This window comes from Poromitra crassiceps (assembly GCF_964638095.1).
Source record: "Poromitra crassiceps genome assembly, chromosome: 6".
NCBI lineage: Eukaryota > Metazoa > Chordata > Actinopteri > Beryciformes > Melamphaidae > Poromitra > Poromitra crassiceps.
In genome coordinates this window covers 37129287-37148879 of record NC_139627.1, presented here as the reverse complement: position 1 = coordinate 37148879, position 19593 = coordinate 37129287, and the positions used below count along the sequence as shown (strand labels likewise).

General features: G+C 42.7%; 3 protein-coding genes across 3 annotated transcripts; 2 read left to right on the top strand and 1 right to left on the bottom strand.

The window, feature by feature from the left end:
- Positions 1 to 295: 295 nt before the first annotated feature.
- rnaseh2b (ribonuclease H2, subunit B) lies at positions 296 to 9103 on the top strand. The gene is made up of 11 exons (XM_083638924.1): positions 296 to 478; positions 796 to 864; positions 1287 to 1394; positions 1942 to 2018; positions 4537 to 4651; positions 4735 to 4799; positions 5750 to 5855; positions 6252 to 6333; positions 8039 to 8084; positions 8459 to 8536; positions 8925 to 9103. Exons 1-11 carry the CDS (start codon positions 415 to 417, stop codon positions 9033 to 9035), a joined length of 921 nt encoding a protein of 306 aa, XP_083495050.1. The 5' UTR covers positions 296 to 414; the 3' UTR covers positions 9036 to 9103.
- Positions 9104 to 10589: 1486 nt separating this feature from the next.
- On the bottom strand, positions 10590 to 12905 carry c9h13orf42 (chromosome 9 C13orf42 homolog; the record flags this gene model as incomplete). Its single annotated transcript, XM_083638832.1, has 3 exons — positions 10590 to 10837; positions 11268 to 11415; positions 12498 to 12905. The coding sequence occupies 3 exons, from the start codon at positions 12903 to 12905 to the stop codon at positions 10590 to 10592; spliced, it is 804 nt and encodes a 267-aa protein (XP_083494958.1).
- A 1991-nt stretch (positions 12906 to 14896) lies between these two features.
- LOC310777868 (TLR adapter interacting with SLC15A4 on the lysosome) lies at positions 14897 to 15844 on the top strand (the record flags this gene model as incomplete). The annotated part of the gene is made up of 1 exon (XM_083638216.1): positions 14897 to 15844. The coding sequence occupies one exon, from the start codon at positions 14897 to 14899 to the stop codon at positions 15842 to 15844; it is 948 nt and encodes a 315-aa protein (XP_083494342.1).
- Between the last annotated feature and the right edge of the window lie 3749 nt (positions 15845 to 19593).

Sequence of the window (19593 nt, the reverse complement as noted above, 5' to 3'; positions counted from 1 at the left end):
TAGAGGTTGACGTCATCTTAGAACGTTCCATTGCAGTTGCATACAGTGGGAACAGGGTTGATTAACCTTGTATCATATTGTGGTATTTACACATATCAGCTTGTCTGGCCACCAGAATATTAACTACACTTTAAAAATGTGCTTTGTATTTTTTCATGTACAAAAATGACGGCGATGCACCAGTAACACGTGGTTAAAAGTAACTGCCCCTCCCGCGAAACAAATAAGGAACTACACTGACAGGACAGGCGCCTTTTCTGAGCGCATGTTGTTGTCAGGTGGTTACAAAGTAGCCATTAGCAGTTACATGTAGTGGTGCGGCATTGTTTTTAGCCTAAAAGTAGCGTTAGCGTTAGCTATTTCTAAAATAGCAAAGTACGACAACATTGTTGTAAGCTGTTAAACTTATAAACCATGACCACTAAAAAGAAACGCACACCTATTACACAGAATGACAGCTGGGTTGTTATTGCTGCAGGTAGGTTAACACTCGGATTCAAGCATCAGCTAACTGAGCTAGCTAGCTACATTAGCCTAACTAGTTAGTAAACTCTACTGCGTCACCAACTTACCCAGATCTTGCTTGCAGAGTTAATTATTTTCGTGTTACCCTGAATCGTTATTTATAGTCTCTTTGAACAAAGTTTGTGTCTCGTGCCCATGTAACGTTAGCGGAAGACGGCCGCGCCGCTTGCCAAACTTTGGAAGGTCGCATTTTAGAAAGGCATTTCTAAATTAACGTAATTATTATCGCAAGATTAACGTAACGTTACGCCTGTGTGTTGCTGTCCACAGAATCTGCCATCGACAGACAGAAGCGTGACACTGACCCTGCTTTCGTGAGATTAAGGAATCCATCAACAGGTCTATATTTATATTTCCATTTAACCTTTTGGTCAGTCCCATGACAAGAAAGTGCAAAACACATCTTTACAATGAATATCCATCCAAAGCCACATCAAAGATTTCCAAGGATACAAAACCCCTTTGTGTGAAATGTGCATTGTTGCTTGTGTGTTTGTCCTGTACTTCTGTGCTGTTTTCTATACTCGCTCTCTCTCACAAACACACACACACACACACACACAAGCAACCAAAGGAAAACAATATATTATACAATAATTATATAATGCATACATGCACCAACAAGAGACCCATTAGTGTTTTGCTTTGCTATTATGTTTGAATGCATATCCGTAGAGCAGAGTTCTTCCCATCTTAACTTACACTTCTGCAGGTGTGGTAGTAAAAGTAACACAGTTCCCAATTTTGTCGTACCATTCCAGATGCAGCATCTCTGTACATGCTGGGTAGTGGGGACGTGCAGCTGTATGAGGTCAAAGCGTTTCAAGATGATTTCCACTCGTGGTTTATTGGGCAGACTGTACAGAGAGGTTTGTCTCATTTACACCATTACATGATGAAACTGATGTTGACCAAGTGACCTTAGACACAAGTCATGGGTGTGTTATTAGAAAGTATGTGATAAAGAAGTATGTTTCTTTAGACTTTTGGTATATTGCATTCAATTTCAAGCCATACCATATTACATGACCTACATACCACGAGCACAAAGCTTATACTTTCTTTTGTGCAGCAAACCAATTTATTCTGCAAAGATTGTTGAATATTAATACAAAGGTTATACTGTAATTCTTTTGGATTGTTAACCTGAAAAATCTGGTTTTACCACATGCCACAATCATATTCCCCTCCCCCATGAAATTGCTAAACAAGATCCCTGGGTTATGCCAACATTAGCTGACATACTGAAAAATGTTTTTCTTTACCGTTATCTGTAAGTTCAGGAGGAGTTGTGTGCATGTTAACTCATAGACGTTGTCAGTAGGTTAGGTTGTACTGGACGACGAACTGTAGTGTTGGCTTTCTATTTGTTTGTCAAGTGTCTATGGATGTTTTATTCCCCCTTCTTTGAAACAGATGGGAGACTTCTCTATATTACCCCAATGGATCCACTGTTTCTTATTTTGCCATATTTGATGAAATCTGGTAAAGAGGTAAGACATTCTTATTTCAGTGATGTTAGCATACTGATGTGATCTCTGGTGTAATGTGGGCTGGTATCGCTCCATCTGTTAAGGTGAGACTAGTGCTCCAGAATTAAGGGTGTGATTCCCAATCTATGCATGTATTGTTTCTGGGAAGTTCAGTATGGTTTTGGAATTCCGCTGAGTCAGTATAGAGAGCCGCAGGAACGAGTCCGGAAATCATCGATGTTAACACTCCTGGTTCTTCACTGTTTTCGCCTATGGGATTTTTGAAGGGGTTTTTGGCGCGATGCTTCTAATAAGGTCTCTGGGCAACGCAAGCTTAATCAAACGCGAACCAGTGTTTAGTAATATCATCTTCACACATGAGGACCACTTTTATCAGTTTTGAAGCTTTTACGTGCCGTTAAACGGGCGGCTAGCTAGCAAACGGCTAAATGAGACTACACTCTAGTCTTGAGTCGATGGGGATATATACGTCAATAACGTCACTACTTCAAAGGACGAACACGGAAATTCTCTTTCCCTCACCTGGTTCAGCCCCGTTCAGCCCGGGGTAATCAGTGCACACATCAACAACAGTCCAGGTTGAGTGCTGACGTGACGTGGAAGCCTATGCGACACTGTGTGTAGTTCTGGATTAGCTTAGCACAAGCTTTTTACTTCTAGGGCTCGCATTTACGCTTAAAAACTCATGAAAGTGGTCCTCATGTGTGAAGATTATCCGGCTGAACACTGGTTCGCGTTTGATTAAGCTTGCGTTGCCCAGAGATCTTATTTGAAGCATTGCGGCAAAAACCCATTCAAAAATCCCATAGACAGAAATAGTGAAGAACCAGGAAGTACGGGACTTCCGCGTTCTGACTACAAAAATACGTCATCCCTGCGGCTCTCTATTAGGACTAAAGGGAGTCAACAGCACAAGTCCTACCTTTATTACTGTATAGGTGATTGTTGTGTTCCTTTTCATTGGCAGTGCTTTATAAATTTGTTATTGTCAATTCCTATGTGTTTTTTGGTTGATTGAGATGCTTCTGATGCTTCTGTTTGTGTTGTAATGCTGGCCGGTCTCCCTATTTCTGCCACTCAACCACTCCAACTTATACAAAATGCTGCAGCCCGTCTAGTCTTCAACCTACCAAAATTCTCCCACATCACCCCGCTTTTCCATGAACTTCACTGGCTTCCCATCACTGCACGGATCAAATTCAAAACACTTGTTCTGGCATACTCATCAGTTCACCTCACAGCTCCACCATACCTACAACCTATGGTCAAGTTCCAGAGCCCTCATCGCACACTCCGACCCTCCACCAGCTCAGCACGCCTTGCCCCTCCCCCCCCACGTGGTTTTAACAGCTCCCGATCACGACTTTTTCCCCATCTTGCACCAAAATGGTGGAACGAGCTCCCCTCCGCAATAAGAACGGCCAAATCACTACTCATTTTCAAAAAACAGTTAAAAACACATCTTTTCAGTCTTCATGTTGCCCCCCTGTAAACCCTCTCTAGCTCCACCCTCTATTGTCCTATGCTCTTTTGTTTGTAAATATATTTTAATTTAAATTGCTGTTTTTACATTTTTGCTGTACTGTGTTGTAATCCTGTTGTATGTCGCTTTGGATAAAGGCGTCTGCTAAATATCAATAAAGTAAAGTAAAGTAAAGTAATGCCACTCATTGTGTAGTAATGTTGCAACCATTATGTCAGCAAGCTTTGCTGTCTAATCTAACTAGTTTTGACATCACACATGTTTTGACAGCACACTCGGTCTCTTGCTTGTATTATGTTTCCCTCCTCACTCCTATTTAACCTTCCGCTCATCTTGTAGCCACCCTCTCTGCTGTTGTAATCATTTGGACCACATCCATATGGAGACAGTAAGGCTGTTCCAGTTATTACTGGAAGCTGTGCTCTCACCACAGTAGGGCTGCCACTAACCATTATTTTCATCATCGATTCATCTGTCGTTTATTTTATCGATTAGTTGTTTTGGTCTATAAAATGTCAGAAAATGGTAGCAAATGACGATCAGTCTTTCCCAAAGTCCAAGATTACGCCCTCAAATGTCTTGTTTTGTCCACAACTCAAAGATAATATCAGTTTACTGTCATACAGGAGTAAAGAAACCAGAAAATGTTCACATTTAAGAAGCTGGAATCAGAGAATTTAGACCTTTTCTTTTAAAATTGTACTCAAAAACGATTAATCGATGATCAAAATAGTTGTCGATTAATTTTCTGTCGATCGACTAATCGATTAAGCAGCTCTACACCACAGTCTCGCTCCAGCAATCCACCATTTCAGAATGGTGGCTGTCTCATTCAATTGAATGTGAGGGAAGTCATACGTCATAGTCACCTACTTACAAATAACATTTATATAGCAGCAGTCCCCCTAGTATAACATCAAAAATTTGTCGAAAGCTCTGACTGGACTTTTACCCTTATTCATTTTAGTGACTTACACTTTGCAAATGAAATCTACTTTCTCTGTTCCTATTATATTGATTCCATCTGCTCCTCAGGGGAAGTTCCAGCCTCTGGATCAGGTGATAATGGATGAGGATTTCCCAGCTTGCTCAAGGCTGCTTAGCTGCACACGCTCCCCAGTGTCCTTGCACCACATTGCTGAGGAGAAAGGTCAGAGGTTATTACTGTAGCTATCATGCAGTTCAAAGATCATGCTGGTGTCTGTGTTTAAGTGCTCTGTTTCATTCTTTCAGAGGTGGGAAGCCAGAAGTTTCATCGATACAGCCAGGAAAAGACAATGGACTGGTTAAAGAAAAAGGTAGGCTACTCATCACATCCTTTTTTTTTTCTAAGCTCTAGGGCCATATCTTACAAGGGCATGTGCAAAATCTTTGCTAGTTTCTAGCGCTCAAAATCTCAATTTCTTTCTTTGAATTACCACTAGGTCAGTACATCAAAGGACATGTTTCAGTGACCCAGTGGTAATTAAAAGAAAAGAAAGTTAGATTTTGAGTGCTAGAAACTAGCAAAGATTTTGCCCTTGTCCTTTGCACTGGGCGTAAGATATGGCCCCTAGCAGAGTAATATAGAAGAGAGAGCGGCGCCTACAGAAGTCCAAAATGCGTGACTCACGGAGCGGGGGAATTGCCAGGAAGGGGGCTCACGCTACATTTGAATGCATAAAATAAAGCTGATAATATACCATTTGATCCTTTAAACGTCTGACCCTTTCAAAGTACATCACAAACGGTCCATTCTGCTGCAACTCGACAGCGCTACTTAATCCTTGCAAAAGTTCTGTGGAACTTTTGCGAGGTAAAAACCTGGTCTATTGGAGTGAATGGAGATGTCGCAACTCTTCTATTATATCTATTATATTATATCTGGCCCCTAGTGCGTAACTTTAACCTAGAAATGAACGTCCGTTACATTCAAGCCCTTGCCAAACGAGTTCCCACAATGCATTGCTGATTAAGCCTATCAGTGCCACATACTGTAGCTCTCTCTGTATTCCACAGAGTTTTTATTCTGTTTTCTGTGGTGACATTCCCCTGTAATTAGGAGTACTCCTACCGGGGCCACTACCCCACTGGGTTTCACCAGGACCACATTTTGCCTTGATCATACACACACACACACAGACTGACAAGGTGAAAACAGCACATTACCAGCCGATGCTGTCGCAGCTGATAAATATTATTTCACCTTCATTTGTTTTTGCATAGCGGAATTGCAAAGTGGTTTTGTTTTGGGAACGTCTTGGTGCAGGTGGAGAGGACAGTGACTGCCCTCAGGAAGAGCAACATCTCTGTGGGAGGAGGAGTGAAATCTACAACATACATCAGAGTGAAGCCGGAGTCTGACGTCCATGAGGGTGAGTCGCTCCTGACTGCTTCTCACATCACTATTCAGAGATAGGCCCCATCTTATCATCTTTGAAATGGCACTGATTGTTCTATGCAACCAAAGAGAACTCCATTGGGTTTGGACCCCTTTTCTAATGTTTCCTGCATTTCCAACGACTACTTCTTCTTCTTTTGCAGCAAATGATGTTGACCAATAGATGGCACTGTAGTTGTAACAGTGTGTAGTTAGGGTTATAATCACATCGCATCACAATGACACAACATTTAACCACTTAAAAAAAAATCAATCAGCCTTACATTACCCAAGGAAATCAGAATTATATTAGCAGTATTAGTTGGTAGTTAATGTAGTGTATTAGAGTGTTTTCAACTATCACTTTCATCCTCTTGTCTTCATGATACAGAGGATTACCTGCGCTATGCCCATGGCCTGATATCTGACTACATCAATGAAGACTTGAGCAAAGCCCTCCTCAAACACCTGCAGTATGTACTTTGGCATCAATATGGGAACCCAGAGTCTATCAGTCTGACGCCTAATAAGATTATGTGACTCCGGTGTAGAGCGGACATCCGCGCCAAGACTTCCGCTTCCTTTGTTCTTTCCAGTCCGACATGCAGTTTATGTGTTTATACAGATTAGCTGAAATGTAAAACGTACAAAAGGTATTGAGCGATAAAGTCCATTCTCATGTCATTTGGACTGTAAACAATGACCGTGTCGCACGGAAGCAGAACTCTTGGCACAGACATCCGCTCAACACCGTCAACCCTGAAATATGGGCCGTCTGTCCCAGAGTCTTATTAGTCGTCAGACTGATAGACTCTGGGTGCCCAGATTGCTTTGGCATTAAATACTTTGAGCCCTATTTTACGGCTGGTGCAAGGGCAAGTGTCAAAATCTCACTTTTTATGCCTCCGCCAGCGATAGCCAGGCCGGAGGCATAATGGATCCGGGTTGTCCGTCCGTACGTACGTACAGTATGTCCGTCCGTACGTACGATGTTCGTCAACGCGATATCTGAGGAACGCCTTGCAAGCATGAACTGATAAGATTTTGGTGGTCAAAGGTCAAGGTCACTGTGACCACTCGAACGCCATTTTCAAGCTTGTTAACGCGATATCTCAGGAATACCTTGACGGAATTTCATCAAATTTGCCTCAAACATTGACTTGGACTCGAGCATGAACTGATTAGATTTTGGTGGTCAAAGGCCAAGGTCACTGTGACCTCTCGAACGCCATTTTCAAGCTTGTTAACACGATATCTCAGGAATGCCTTGACGGAATTTCATCAAATTTGCCTCAAACATCGACTTGGACTCAAGCATGAACTGATTAGATTTTGGTGGTCAAAGGTCAAGGTCACTGTGACCACTCGAACGCCATTTTCAAGTTCGTTAAAGCGATATCTCAAGAACGGCTTGATGGAATTTCTGCCAATTTGGCTCAAACGTCGACTTGGGCGCAAGGATGAACAGATTACATTTTGGTGGTCAAACTTCAAGGTCACTGTGACCTCACGAACGCCATTCCCAAGTTCGTTAACGCAATATCTCAAGAACGGCTTGATATAATTTCTTCTGATTTGGCTCAAACATCGACTTGGACGCAAGGATGAACTGATTACATTGTGGTTATCAAAGGTCAAAGGCCAAGGTCACTGTGACCCCTCAAATGCCATTTTCAAGCTTGTTAACACGATATCTCAGGAATGTCTTGAAGGAATTTCTTCGAATTTGCCTCAAACCTCCACTTGGACTCAAGGAGGAACTGATTACATTTTGGTGGTCAAAGTTCAAGGTCACTGTGACCTCACACACCCCATTTCCAAGCTCTGTAACGCAACATCTCAGGAGTGCCTTGACGGAATTTCTTCCTTTTGCCTCAAATGGCGATTTGGACTCAAGAATGAACTAATGGCTGAGGCATAAGTCCGCGTTGCGGTCGTTCTAGTTCCTTTTAATTATAACTGGGTCAATGAAACACGTCCTTTGATGTACTGACCCAGTGCTAATTAAAATAAAGGGAGATTTTGAGTGCTAGAAACTATTTTGAGTGCTAGAAACTATCAACGATAACTCTTGCCCTTGCACCAGCCGTAAGATAGGGCCCCATAAGTCATAATCATTATTATGGATAATTCATGGTGACAGTGCAGTTGAGGCATGCCTTTCGCCTTACTCCACAGGCTACCAGAACTCACAAGCCCAAAGGAGACAGAACCACCCTCCAAGGTATGCTGCTCTCTCACGTGTTTTATTGCACTCATTGTCAGCCATGAAAGTCAGTTCCCTCTCTTTTGTCTGTGGTTGCATTATTCTTTCATTTCTGCATGCTCTTGAAACCAAAGCACTCTTTCTGTAGTCGTCCACCTCACTCATACATTGTTGTTGCATTGGCATGTTTTGGATTGCATTGATGAAAGTCCTCACTTTCATCGCAAGATATCCTCAGTTGCTGCTGGTGTGTTTTTAACATTTTGCTTGTTATGGAATGAGGACTCTTGCACCTAAATAATTTCATTCACAGTAGCTAAGTGTGCCTTTGTCTGGTAAACTGTTTGGTGCATTGAGTCATGGAAAGAATCTTTTACTTCCTCCTTTGGCAGAAGCGGAAAATTTCAGACGTGCCGGTGGAGGCGGGAGAGGACTACACCAAATTCAACAGTGCAGACTTTGCACGGAAAGTGAGTAGACAGTTGAGAAGTCTGCTTGAATAGACCCAATCATTGAGGGATATGTGGCCTTGAGCAGCTTTGATCATGAACTCTGTTTGAATCATCTCTTGCTGAAGCAATTATTAGTTTATTTTCATTTCCGGAGGCCATTTTCTTTAGAAGACCTTCAGTGATTCTCAGTGGACTGGTTTGTGGAATACTTTATTTTTATTTTTTTAGATTTGTCTGTAGAGATCGCAAAATACACAGGGGTCAAAGGGGCTCACCTCGTGAGAACTTGTTTTTGGTTCAGTTTGAAATGAAGTTCTGGATATGTTATAAATTCCCTACTGTCTCTGCACAAGGTTGTTGAGCTGTCCTATTGATTTGTTTGTTTGTTTATTCTCCCTCTTTCCAGCCACCCAAGAAAATGACTGCAGCTCAGAAAAGTCTGGCTAAGGTGGACAAGACTGGCATGAAGAGTATGTCCTCCTTCTTCGGTCCCAAGGTCAAAGCAGAAAAGAAGTGAACGTTGAAATGTATAGTATCTAGTTTGTACCTTTAGATGGATGACACTTTTTGTAATAAAGAAAAGAAAACTTATTTAAAGTCATATTTTAATTTGTATGCGGTTTGAATGAGATGCAGTAAGCATATGTGATCAAACAGTACAGTGAACAGATGTACTCCCCTGTAAGGTAAAGGAATAATGGCATAGTATTTTGTGTTATTTGAAGGCAAAGGGCTAACATTCTAACCGCGCGAGGCAGCTGGATTCCATGCGATCACGATCACATGACAAATCCATCTTGCCACACTCCAGTCTTATTGGTTACGACCAGTGGTTCGCACCAATCAGTGTTCTATGAGGCAGCTACGGGCGGGCTTTGGTGTGATGCCAGGGAGAGCGAGCCCATTATGGAGCGAGCCCGTGATAGACAGATGGTTCATCCAATCACCTGCCAGGTATTTTTTGAAAGTGCCCGCCCTTTGAAACTGTTTCTCGAGTGACTCGTTCCCAGGTGGTTATGTGAAAACAAACATCTGGCAGCGTCAGGTTACTAACATTCTTCTTTTGTTTTACAAAACACAAGGACTTTCATGGCTTTAATTTGTGCCTACCGGTATTTTGGCTTCAACTGTTCAGTCGAATCCCAGTATTCGGTAGGGAGGACGAGAGAGCGAGACAGACGCTGTGTATCGTCTATTGTAGTCAGTTGTAATTTAAAGTAGAAGAAGAAGACGGCCCAACCAGAGAGAGCGAGCACTCTCGCTCGCTCTCTCTACACACAGAGAGAGCGAGAGAGAGAGAGACCTATAGTGCGCATTAAGAGAAGGAGCGTGAAAACCAGGGTAAAAAGACAGGAGCGCAAGCAGATGATCATTAAACATTGTGCTTTTTTCCAGCACGCATTAAAAAGACCCCAGACTGGATCGGTTAATTTGCACGTCGGGTTACAATGCACACCTCTTTTGTGTAGTAAAAAAGATGACTGAGTGAAATCATAGTTAATGTTTTCATATCTTCATGCGAGGAAAATGCGCCCTGTGTATTTGATACCTCATCCAAATGTATGAACTATGCGCAATGCATTTAATATACAATCCTATTCGTAACAATCAACCCCCCCCCAGCAGCAATATTGTCAATTTTAAACCGGTCCGCGGTGCAAAAAAGGTTGGGGACCCCTGCATTAGACTACACAATAGACAGTTAATTTCTTAAAACAATTGAGAATCTGCAGATGTGAAATTGTCCTTGTTTTCAAAGTGAATCCACTTGTTTCAAGAAGTTTAAGCATGGCATCCGCTTGATGTGAGTTAGCGGACGCCATTCTGCAATTGTAAAAAAAAAAATCCTTATAGATCATTTCAACTTGACAACATAAACTTTCTATATTGGCCCTAAGCTTAGTTTCCAGAATTCTGGTGAAACACTATAACGGGTGATACTGCCTTGGGACCAAGAGGAATCTTCTCACCTATTGGGCAGGGTTTTTCACTTGCTGGAAGAAAAATAAGATTTAAAAAAATCAATAAGAATTACTGGCAGTGCTTGTGGTTTCAAATGTCTTATCGAGCTTCACTGCTTTTTTAATTTGGGCTTGAAGCGGAGAGTCTGGAAGGCGCTCTCCACCACTTTGGGCAGGTGGATCGGGTTCCTCTGGAGCCGCAGTCGGCTGCTTGTGGACCCACTGTTTTTCTTGTCTTTCTTCGGGACGCTGTCATTGGCACAAATACGGCCCGCTTTCTGCCTGGACTCTTCCGGGACCCGAGGAACCCGCAAGACCCAGTTAGAGTGGAGGTCATGTTCACTGGAGCTGGTGGCCACTGGGAGGGATAGAGGGAGAGAGAGAGAGAGCCTCAGCTGTAGCCTGGGTAAACCCATCCCCCACGTGACCTGCTCTCAGAGTTCTCAGTCACTATGTCACCTAGTGACTGAGAGCAGGTCACGTGGGGGATGGGTTTACCCAGGCTACCTCAGCTGAACTTGTATACCATCAAAACACATTCTAGCCTAACCGTACATATAGCCACCTCTCCCGCTGAAACACTATACCTTCATTTTAGACCTGTTGTTTTGACTCATTTTGCACTGCTGGTTTTCATCTTAGCTATCAGGGACTGATTTACACCTGGTATATGTACACCAGATAGAGAAGCAGCAGCCTGCTTTTCCGTAACGATGACCAGCACTGAAATGCTCACTGTTCTTGTCCAAAGTGTAACATAGAAGTGAATGCTAAGATTTCAAACTCACCAATGAAATCCACGTCTGCGTGCCCATCATCTATATGGGCTTTGCGCTGAGGTTCGTTGTCGCAGCTGGCAATGACCTCATCAAAGAACTGCAAACTGTCCTCCACGTTGGGGATTGGAGGGGCAGAGGGTTTGGTTCTTGATATCCGCTTTAAATAATGGAAGAAAATTGTGTTTGACATTGCCTCTCTCATGTGTAGCCTAGTATTTGGTAGGGGAGACCGGGGATGATTGTAAGGCATTTTGTCTTACCTATAACTATAACTTTGAGAGTGTTTTGGTGTTATTTCTCTCAATTTTTGACACAAAGTGTCCACTTTTGTCTGCTACAAATGGCAATCAGTTTAGCCTCTATTATATCACAGACTTCATGAATTGATGTCAAATTTGCCATTGTTACAACCTACCCCACTACCAGGGTGAGTTGTAACAACAGGAAACAAGCAAAAATTAAGCCTGCATTATGCAATTTGCATTGAACCATTTTAACATCTCTTCTCTCAAATGCATGTATGGGTTGTTTTTTAGCGAACATAACATAAATGGCAGTTAATTAAACTTAAATATAACTCAATTAAAATGTAATTGACTTGAAATGTGATGTTCCATCACATAACAATTTTATAAATGAGGCATAGTAACACTTTTAAACACTGTTAATATCCCCATCCCTGTCAGCCATTATATTTCTAGCTGTTATAGAATGGTGGGTTGAGATGAATGCATTACATTTTACTTGACACACAGGGGGCGTAGTGGATGGTAATTTACTCACCTATTTTCAGCTCAACTGTATCAATCAATGAGGGGAAACAAGGTGGGTAAACTACTCACCTTGGATAGTTTACCCACCTCTGTATTTATCACTACACCCCTGTTGACAGACTACTGTAATACATGTTCTCTATCATTGTAACTTAAATATTAGTGTTAATCAAAATATCCGTTTCAAAAATTGCTTTCTTACCTCAAAATCCTTTTTTCTCTCATTTCTTTCTGTAAAATCTGCCATTTTGCTTACACAGCCATGAAACTGCAGATGTAAGATCAGGAAGGAAGTGGATGCGTACAATAGCTTATCCCTGAATGGCGGAAGTGGTGCTGTTAGAACTGAAATAACCCCATGTTACAACCATTATCGGTCTCCCGTACTGGGATAGATTGCTTTGTCGCAGGTTACTGACTGCCGGGCAAGCGGGCACACACACACTGCTGTATTCCTTTGTCTTACCGGTGCATCCTTGGTGGGTGGTGGGGGTGCAGGCTTCTTCTTGGAAGAAACGGTGGCCTTGAGTTCATTACTTTTCAGATTGTTGACACTCTTTGTGTACTGTCGTCTCAAAGCTACCAGTTCTTCCAGGTACTCTAAGCAGTTCTGGTTCTGAGAGTAGAGCCATATCCGGTCTTCCTGCCTCTGGTAATAGTACAAGGTCGACTCGATACTCACTGTGCTTTTGCTCCGTTTTAGAGTCGAGCTCACAGCTGTCTGTGTCTTCTCTCCCACTACAAGCATGGAGGTGCTGCGCACCAACCTGACGGTGCAGGCGTTGTGGTAGTCCTGCTCGGACCGAAGGCCACCATCTCTATCTTTATGTCCCTGATGGTTTGGACGGAACACATTATTTATCTTCCTGAACATTCCTCTAAATTGAGCCTTTCAGAATTACACCTGGTCCATGGATTCCTTAGTTCCTGTGATGCATCTATCCATATTGGGCTCTTGAGGCCAGCCTGCTCCTCAAAACAACAAGAAATATCCTCTCAAACTAGTCTGGAGTCACTCCTGTAGCCCGTCGCTCTCCATGGTGCTGAAATTGCATAACAGCTGTCTATAGTGGTAGAAAAGCAATGCCGGTCTAACACAAAATGTCTAACCTGCTCTCAAACTGTCTTTAGTGTTATGGGGTGTTGCACCATAGCAACGGGTGGGTAACTCTACCCAGTCGACTGTCATTACTATTGAGCAGCAGTCCCGTGTCGGATATCCTGACCGGGACCTCAAACACCCTGGCTTTGTTTATGGCCAAATTATCCACGGCAATCCATCTAGCCTACTAGGCCTAGGCTACTTGTTGTCACTGGACACACCTGCTCAATTATGTTGCATGAGACAGACGGTTTTAAGGGCTAAGGGCTTATAGAGACACAAAACACTGCAGATGGACTTCTGCCCCAATTATACATGCACATGACTGAATGCATGACCTGGAGCTGATGACGAACTTGTGAAATGAGGTTGGGCCTACGCATAATAGGCTATCTGTCTAAGTTTCCCCGCCTAATTAATAAGAAATGATATTGTCTCATGTTTCAAGCGCTTCTATTGTTGGGCTGGTCTACCACAAGTGGGGAAGTCTGAAAGAGACTTACATGAGGGAGCCATAAACCAAAGAGCAGACAGTACTCTCACCTTGGAAAAATCCCCGATACAAAGTATAGCTAAAACGTTCCATCACTTTCACCAGACGTCTCATTTGACTAACCTACATAGACTTGCAGTTGAAATTGACCTGGTTCAAACATGAGTCTATTAGTCTTCACAGGAGCTCAAGACGAATAAGAAAAAACTAAATTGCACTGGTAAAGGAAAAAAGTTGCCATTCAGATAGCCTACTTTTCTGCACTCTGGCTATTAGTGTGTCGCAGTCTGTTAAAAACCAAACATGCTCAGTACAGTTTCAAGGAGGAAGTGATGAGCTGTGGTCACATAACGGCTTAGGTGTGACGTGACACTTCTGCTTTGACAATGATTTTGTTTTATTTTACAATTATTGGACCAACCATCCAATTATATAATTGGAAACAACACAATTGTTTGGAAATTGATCAATTGTTTGGTAAACAATTTGTGTTCTTGTGATCCCATCTACAGAAAAATGAAAACTGAAACCAGTATCTCTCAAGCTTTCTATTTTCTGAAGAGTGATACAGTTTCTCTCACTGTAAATGGCACTTTCTTTTCTGCTTTTAAACCACACACCTGCTTCTTTTACAGAGAAACAAAAGTTGAGGTGTTTTCTGCTTAACAAGAAGGGAGAAGAGTGATATTGAAATGCATTGTCATAAAATTTTAAATAATTCAAGTTTTCATAACTAAGAATTTTAAATGTGTGAATACTTCCAACTTGTGCATAAGTGAGTCCTCTTAAAATAAGTCCTTATCAACAGTGAAGTTTGGCCAGATTGTGTTTTGGAATATTATAGTCAAATAGCCCAGCTGTAACTTTTAAATTTGCATGAAGAAGAAAAAAAGTCAAGCATTCCCACTTCCTCTTAGTGTGGTATAAATGCATCACACCTGAATACACTCTCTTATTCATGCACAGTTTTTGAATCAGATATCTGGACAGAGTAAAAAAAAACGTGGTTTTAAGAGCTACCTTCCTGTTCTGAGCTGAAGATTGTGAGAGAAATAAGCTGTCAGCTGCCTGAGTTCAAGGTGTGACTAAGGTAGGACAATATCTACAGTGAATATTGCTGTGATATATTTTAACAGTTACTCATGGTAACAGTTATCAAGTTGTGTTGATTGAATACTGGATGTACATGTTTCACTATCTCAGTTCACAGCTCTGGGCGTTGAGATGACTTTGTAACAGTGGTGCTCTGTATGTGTTCCTTGTTCCAGCCATGCTTTGCGAGAGCAGACTGTGGAGTATGACCTATGGTGAGCTGGAGGCGGTGGCCCTGCTCCCACCTCAGAAGGCTCTCCAGAGTGGTGCCAGCTGTGGGCTACAGAGAGCTGCTGCTGCCCTTAGGCCAGCCTCCACCAGCCACTCTCCAGTCATACTCCACAATCCACCACAAGAGCAGATAGGCAGTAAGGACTACAGGCCATCTAAGAGGAGCACCTCCATCGGGTTGCACATTTCTCCACTGCAGGCCCCGGATCTCCAGAGAGTCCAGCCAGGCAGACAGATCTCTCAGGAGATAGAAATCCCAGTCCAGGCTCGCTCCGGCGGCGATGTCCCCTTCCTGGTGCCCTCCTCCTGTCAGAGCATCTGCCAAAACTACAGTGACCTCCATATCGGAGGTGACCAGGTGCTGCCTCTCTCTGCCAATGATGGTGAGCTCCGGCTCTGTCCTGAGAGCAAGGCTGTGGGCCCTTTCCTCCAGTCCTGTGATGTACCACCGGCGGTGGAGGATTCTCCCCCAGAACAGACATCTCAGGGTGGGCCTCTGTGTCCACTAAGGGGGGGGTCGGCGCGTTGGAGACTGGGGAGTGGCCGGGACCGGAGCTTTTTGTTCCAGGGGCGCGAAGGGCCTTTCTCCAACTCCCTCCTCAACCGCTACCTGGAGCACAAACTCTTGGATCTGTACCAGCAATACATGATGGAGAACATGGCCAGGGAAGGGGGCAGTGGTTCCACCTGCCCTCTGCTGGGCTCAGAGCTGGTCCTGACCAGCCTGGACCAGATCACTCTACAGTTGAGCCGCGAAGGGAACCTGGAGGCGGGGCTGGCCAAAGACATGGTCCTCAGCTGCCTACTGCGGGTGGCCGGCGACATGCAGTCCAGTGAGATTAGCACTCCCTGTCTGCAGATCTCCTATGATGTTGCTGATGATCCTGAGGAATAAATCCAATGTTAGGAACTCTCTTCTCATTTGATTAATGACAGTTTCTGTTCCTACCTATGCCCATTTACTCCCTATCAAAAGATTTAAATAAAAAAGCAAAATACAAATTATAACAATAGTAGCACTTGCCTCCGTGACTGTACTGAGACAGGCAGAAAGGAGTTGAACACTGCAGGAGAAAAATAGATTATTTAATAGTTTAATCATCATAATATGATGATTAAACTATTAAATAATATATTTTGAGATAAATATATAGATAGATATATTTGAGAAAAGAGATAGATATTATCTATCTCTTTTCAATCTCAATATATTCTCCCATTCAGTCTCCATTATATTGTCCCATTCACATTTGTGCTATTGTAAAAATATAAGGAATAATTAAACTTAAGTAAGTAAGTAACATTTATTTATATAGCACCTTTCACAGAGCAGTCACAAAGTGCTTCACATAGTCAACATATACAGAGGCAGCAGATCGTAAGGCCAGTGGAAGGGAATTCCACAGAGTGGAGGCAACAAATTGAAAAGAATTATCACCTTTAGTTTTAAGCCTAGGGCGAGGAACGGCTAGTAGGCCCTGGTCCGAAGACCTCAGTGACCTGCTAGTGCATGGTGTAAGGGTGAATTAGACTGCTGATACAGTATAGGCAGGAGCCTGACCATGCAGGGCTCGATAGGTAAGAACAAGAACTTTAAATTGGATCCTAAATTTAATGGGAAGCCAATGTAGGTGTGCTAATATGGGAGTGATGTGGCATCTCATACTGGACTTAAGAACTGATTGAACTTGCCCAATTAATTAGTTAAAGCAAGCATCCCTTTTTTAAGATGTGGAATTTTAAAGCAAGGAATTATGGGATTAGTAGCTTAATAAGCAGGGATGTCATCTGTATGTTTTTTCCTTGAGGACTTCAATATTCAATTGGATATTAAATTGTTATTAATTTCTAATGGGAGCTAACTATGTTCATGCTTTTTGTGTTTCTGACCACATGCCGGTCTCATTGTTATTTCTTCATATGTAATAAATAGCTTTTGTAAACATGTGTTATAAATGTGGCCCTGTTGTTTTCTCAAGGTAATGAATCCAAACTGAAAATAAATAACCAGATCCTGAATTGGAAAATCAGAAGGCCTGCTACACTATAGATTAATTGGATTAGCATGAAATAATCATACCTGATGCTGTGAAATATAAAATGTTAATTGAAATGGGATCTTGGATTTCCTCAAAATGGTTACTTTCCCCTTCTTTTTTTGCAGCCCTTTGCGATTATATCATTGCACAGGCTGACATTGCGATTAGATTAATTGTGTAGCATTAGTAGGCTTCACCCCATCCTCAGATATCTGTCACTTTAGGGACTGTCCGATATTTACGTGGGGTGGGGTGGGGTAAAATATGATATATATATATATTTTTAAATCAACTGCCCTCCCTGACATTTAGATTATCTTTTCTCTGCCCTCCCCCTGCACATGTAAAAAAAAAAAAAAACGATCTGCCTTCCCCCACCCAGTTCAGCATTTTATAATTTTATGAAATAGGGATGTGGATTTTCAGTTAATTTTACTTTCGACTAACCGACACCCTTAATCGGTTAACCATTGGTCATATCAGTGCGATGTTTGAAGGTTGTTGGTTCATTCCCTGCTTCAGGCAGCACCAGTGATCCTTTATTATCATCAGTAGTTTGAACACTGATAGAAATAAGCTAGTCACTCTCTGACTCTAGCTCAGTCACTCGTTCAATTCCAACCTATCTCGCTCTTTATGCTCTGTGTTGTCAGTACACAGTGTGTTCAAATCAGACACTGAATTCTAAACAGCTCATAGCTCAGCAGCATGAGTAGCTGTGTCTGACAGGCAGACTGTACGTTTGATTCCCGATGGAGGAAGGAGACATATTACAGCACTGCCCTGTCTTTAACATCACCAGCTGACAGAGCAGCATAGCACCTCCTACAGGCAGATACACAGAGCGACACAGCGGATCCAAAGAAATGGACACTGGACAGACTGCAAAGGGATTCAGAGCAGACATGTCATACTGAGTCTAGGCTCTTTTGCGAAAAGTTAAACTCTACGCCTGGCGGCAGCAGGACAACACAGAGAACAAACAAAACCAACTTCCAATGTTGTAAAAGGACAGCTCTCTGTCTCATAACCCTCTGCAGGGGTCTGGGGAGAACAAGGCCCCGTTCTTAAGATTTTTTTTTCTTAAGTTTTCTCAGGGCTTTAAATCACTCTTTCCTCTGGCTGTCCTCATTCAAAACTGACCGAGCATCGAACCCAGGACCTCAAAGGCGACTGAGGCCTCCATCCTGCTGGGCAGCACACCAACTCTCTGTGCCACCAGGCCAGTCTCCTTAAGGGAGGTTTTCTCAGGGTTTTAAATCACTCTTGCCTCTGGCTGTCGCCATTCAAAACTCACTGAGGATCGAACCCACAACCTCAAAAGTGACTGAGGCCTCAATAATGCAGGGTAGCAAGCCAACTCTCTGTGCCACTAGGTCAGACTTCTTAACACAGGTTTTCTCCGGGCTTTAAATCGCTCTTTCCTCTGGCTGTCGCCATTCAAAACTGACAGAGGATCGAACCCACAACCTCAACAATGTGGGGCAGCAAGCCAACTCTGTGCCACCAGGGCAGAGTTCTAAAGACAGGTTTTCTCAGGGCTTTAAATCACTCTTTCCTCTGGCTGACCGAGCATCGAACGCACAACCTCAAAAGTGACTGAGGCCTCAATCCTGCTGGGCAGCAAACCAACTCTCTGTGGCACCAGGCCAGACTTCTTAAGGCAGGTTTTCTCCTGGCTTTAAATCACTCTTTCCTCTGGCTTTCACCATTCAAAACTGACCAAGGATCGAACCCACAACCTCAACCTCTCTCGTATCATGCTCTCAGCTTTCACGCATTATGTGCATCTTTTTTTGTGGGGAAAAACATACACAAATTATTACTCAAAATATAGTCTTTATGCATCTTAAAATATGTTTTGAAGGGATCTTTTAAGTTTAATAGTATTTGAATGATATTAATATGAGTTTCTATTCGCCTGGCGCAGAAAATACTTTTTACTTCGCCGTGAGAGAAGGAGGGAAAAGGGAGGGGAAGAGACAGCCTGCAGCGGTGGAGAAACGCGGGTTGAGAGTGCGATATAAAAGTTTAAAAGGCGATGCTGCTGCTGCTACCCCCTGCTGCTTTCCTGGGTAACAAAAACACATGTACTAGTGGGACTTTTGATGTAAAAAAGGTATTAGAGTACAGACATAACAGTATAATTTAGTATACCCCTCTATAGTGGAGCATTGATTGCTGAGAAGAAGAGAAATGTTATGACCAAACAAGATTCCAAAGACCTTTTTGGATATTCATGTTTATTATTCCCATTCTTGATCATACATGACTTCATACAAAGGTGGCACATTAGCCGCAGTTTAATAATCGGTCACAAGGGGGGAGCATAATCACCCAACCTATTAACCCCCCTGAATAAAACACATCTTCTACTCATCTATTCTCTCTGTCCTCTTTGTCTCCTCTGCCCTCTTTCCTCTTTCTACTCTCTGACACATCCACCTTGAATCCATCCAGCTAATGGCTCCTATCAGCTACTCCCTGCTACCGCTAACCTATGATGTCATCATGACTGGGTCGTAAATCTGTAGCACAGACGCAGCCAGGCACTAACAACACATTTTACACTGTGTGTGTGTGTGTGTGTGTGTGTGTGTGTGTG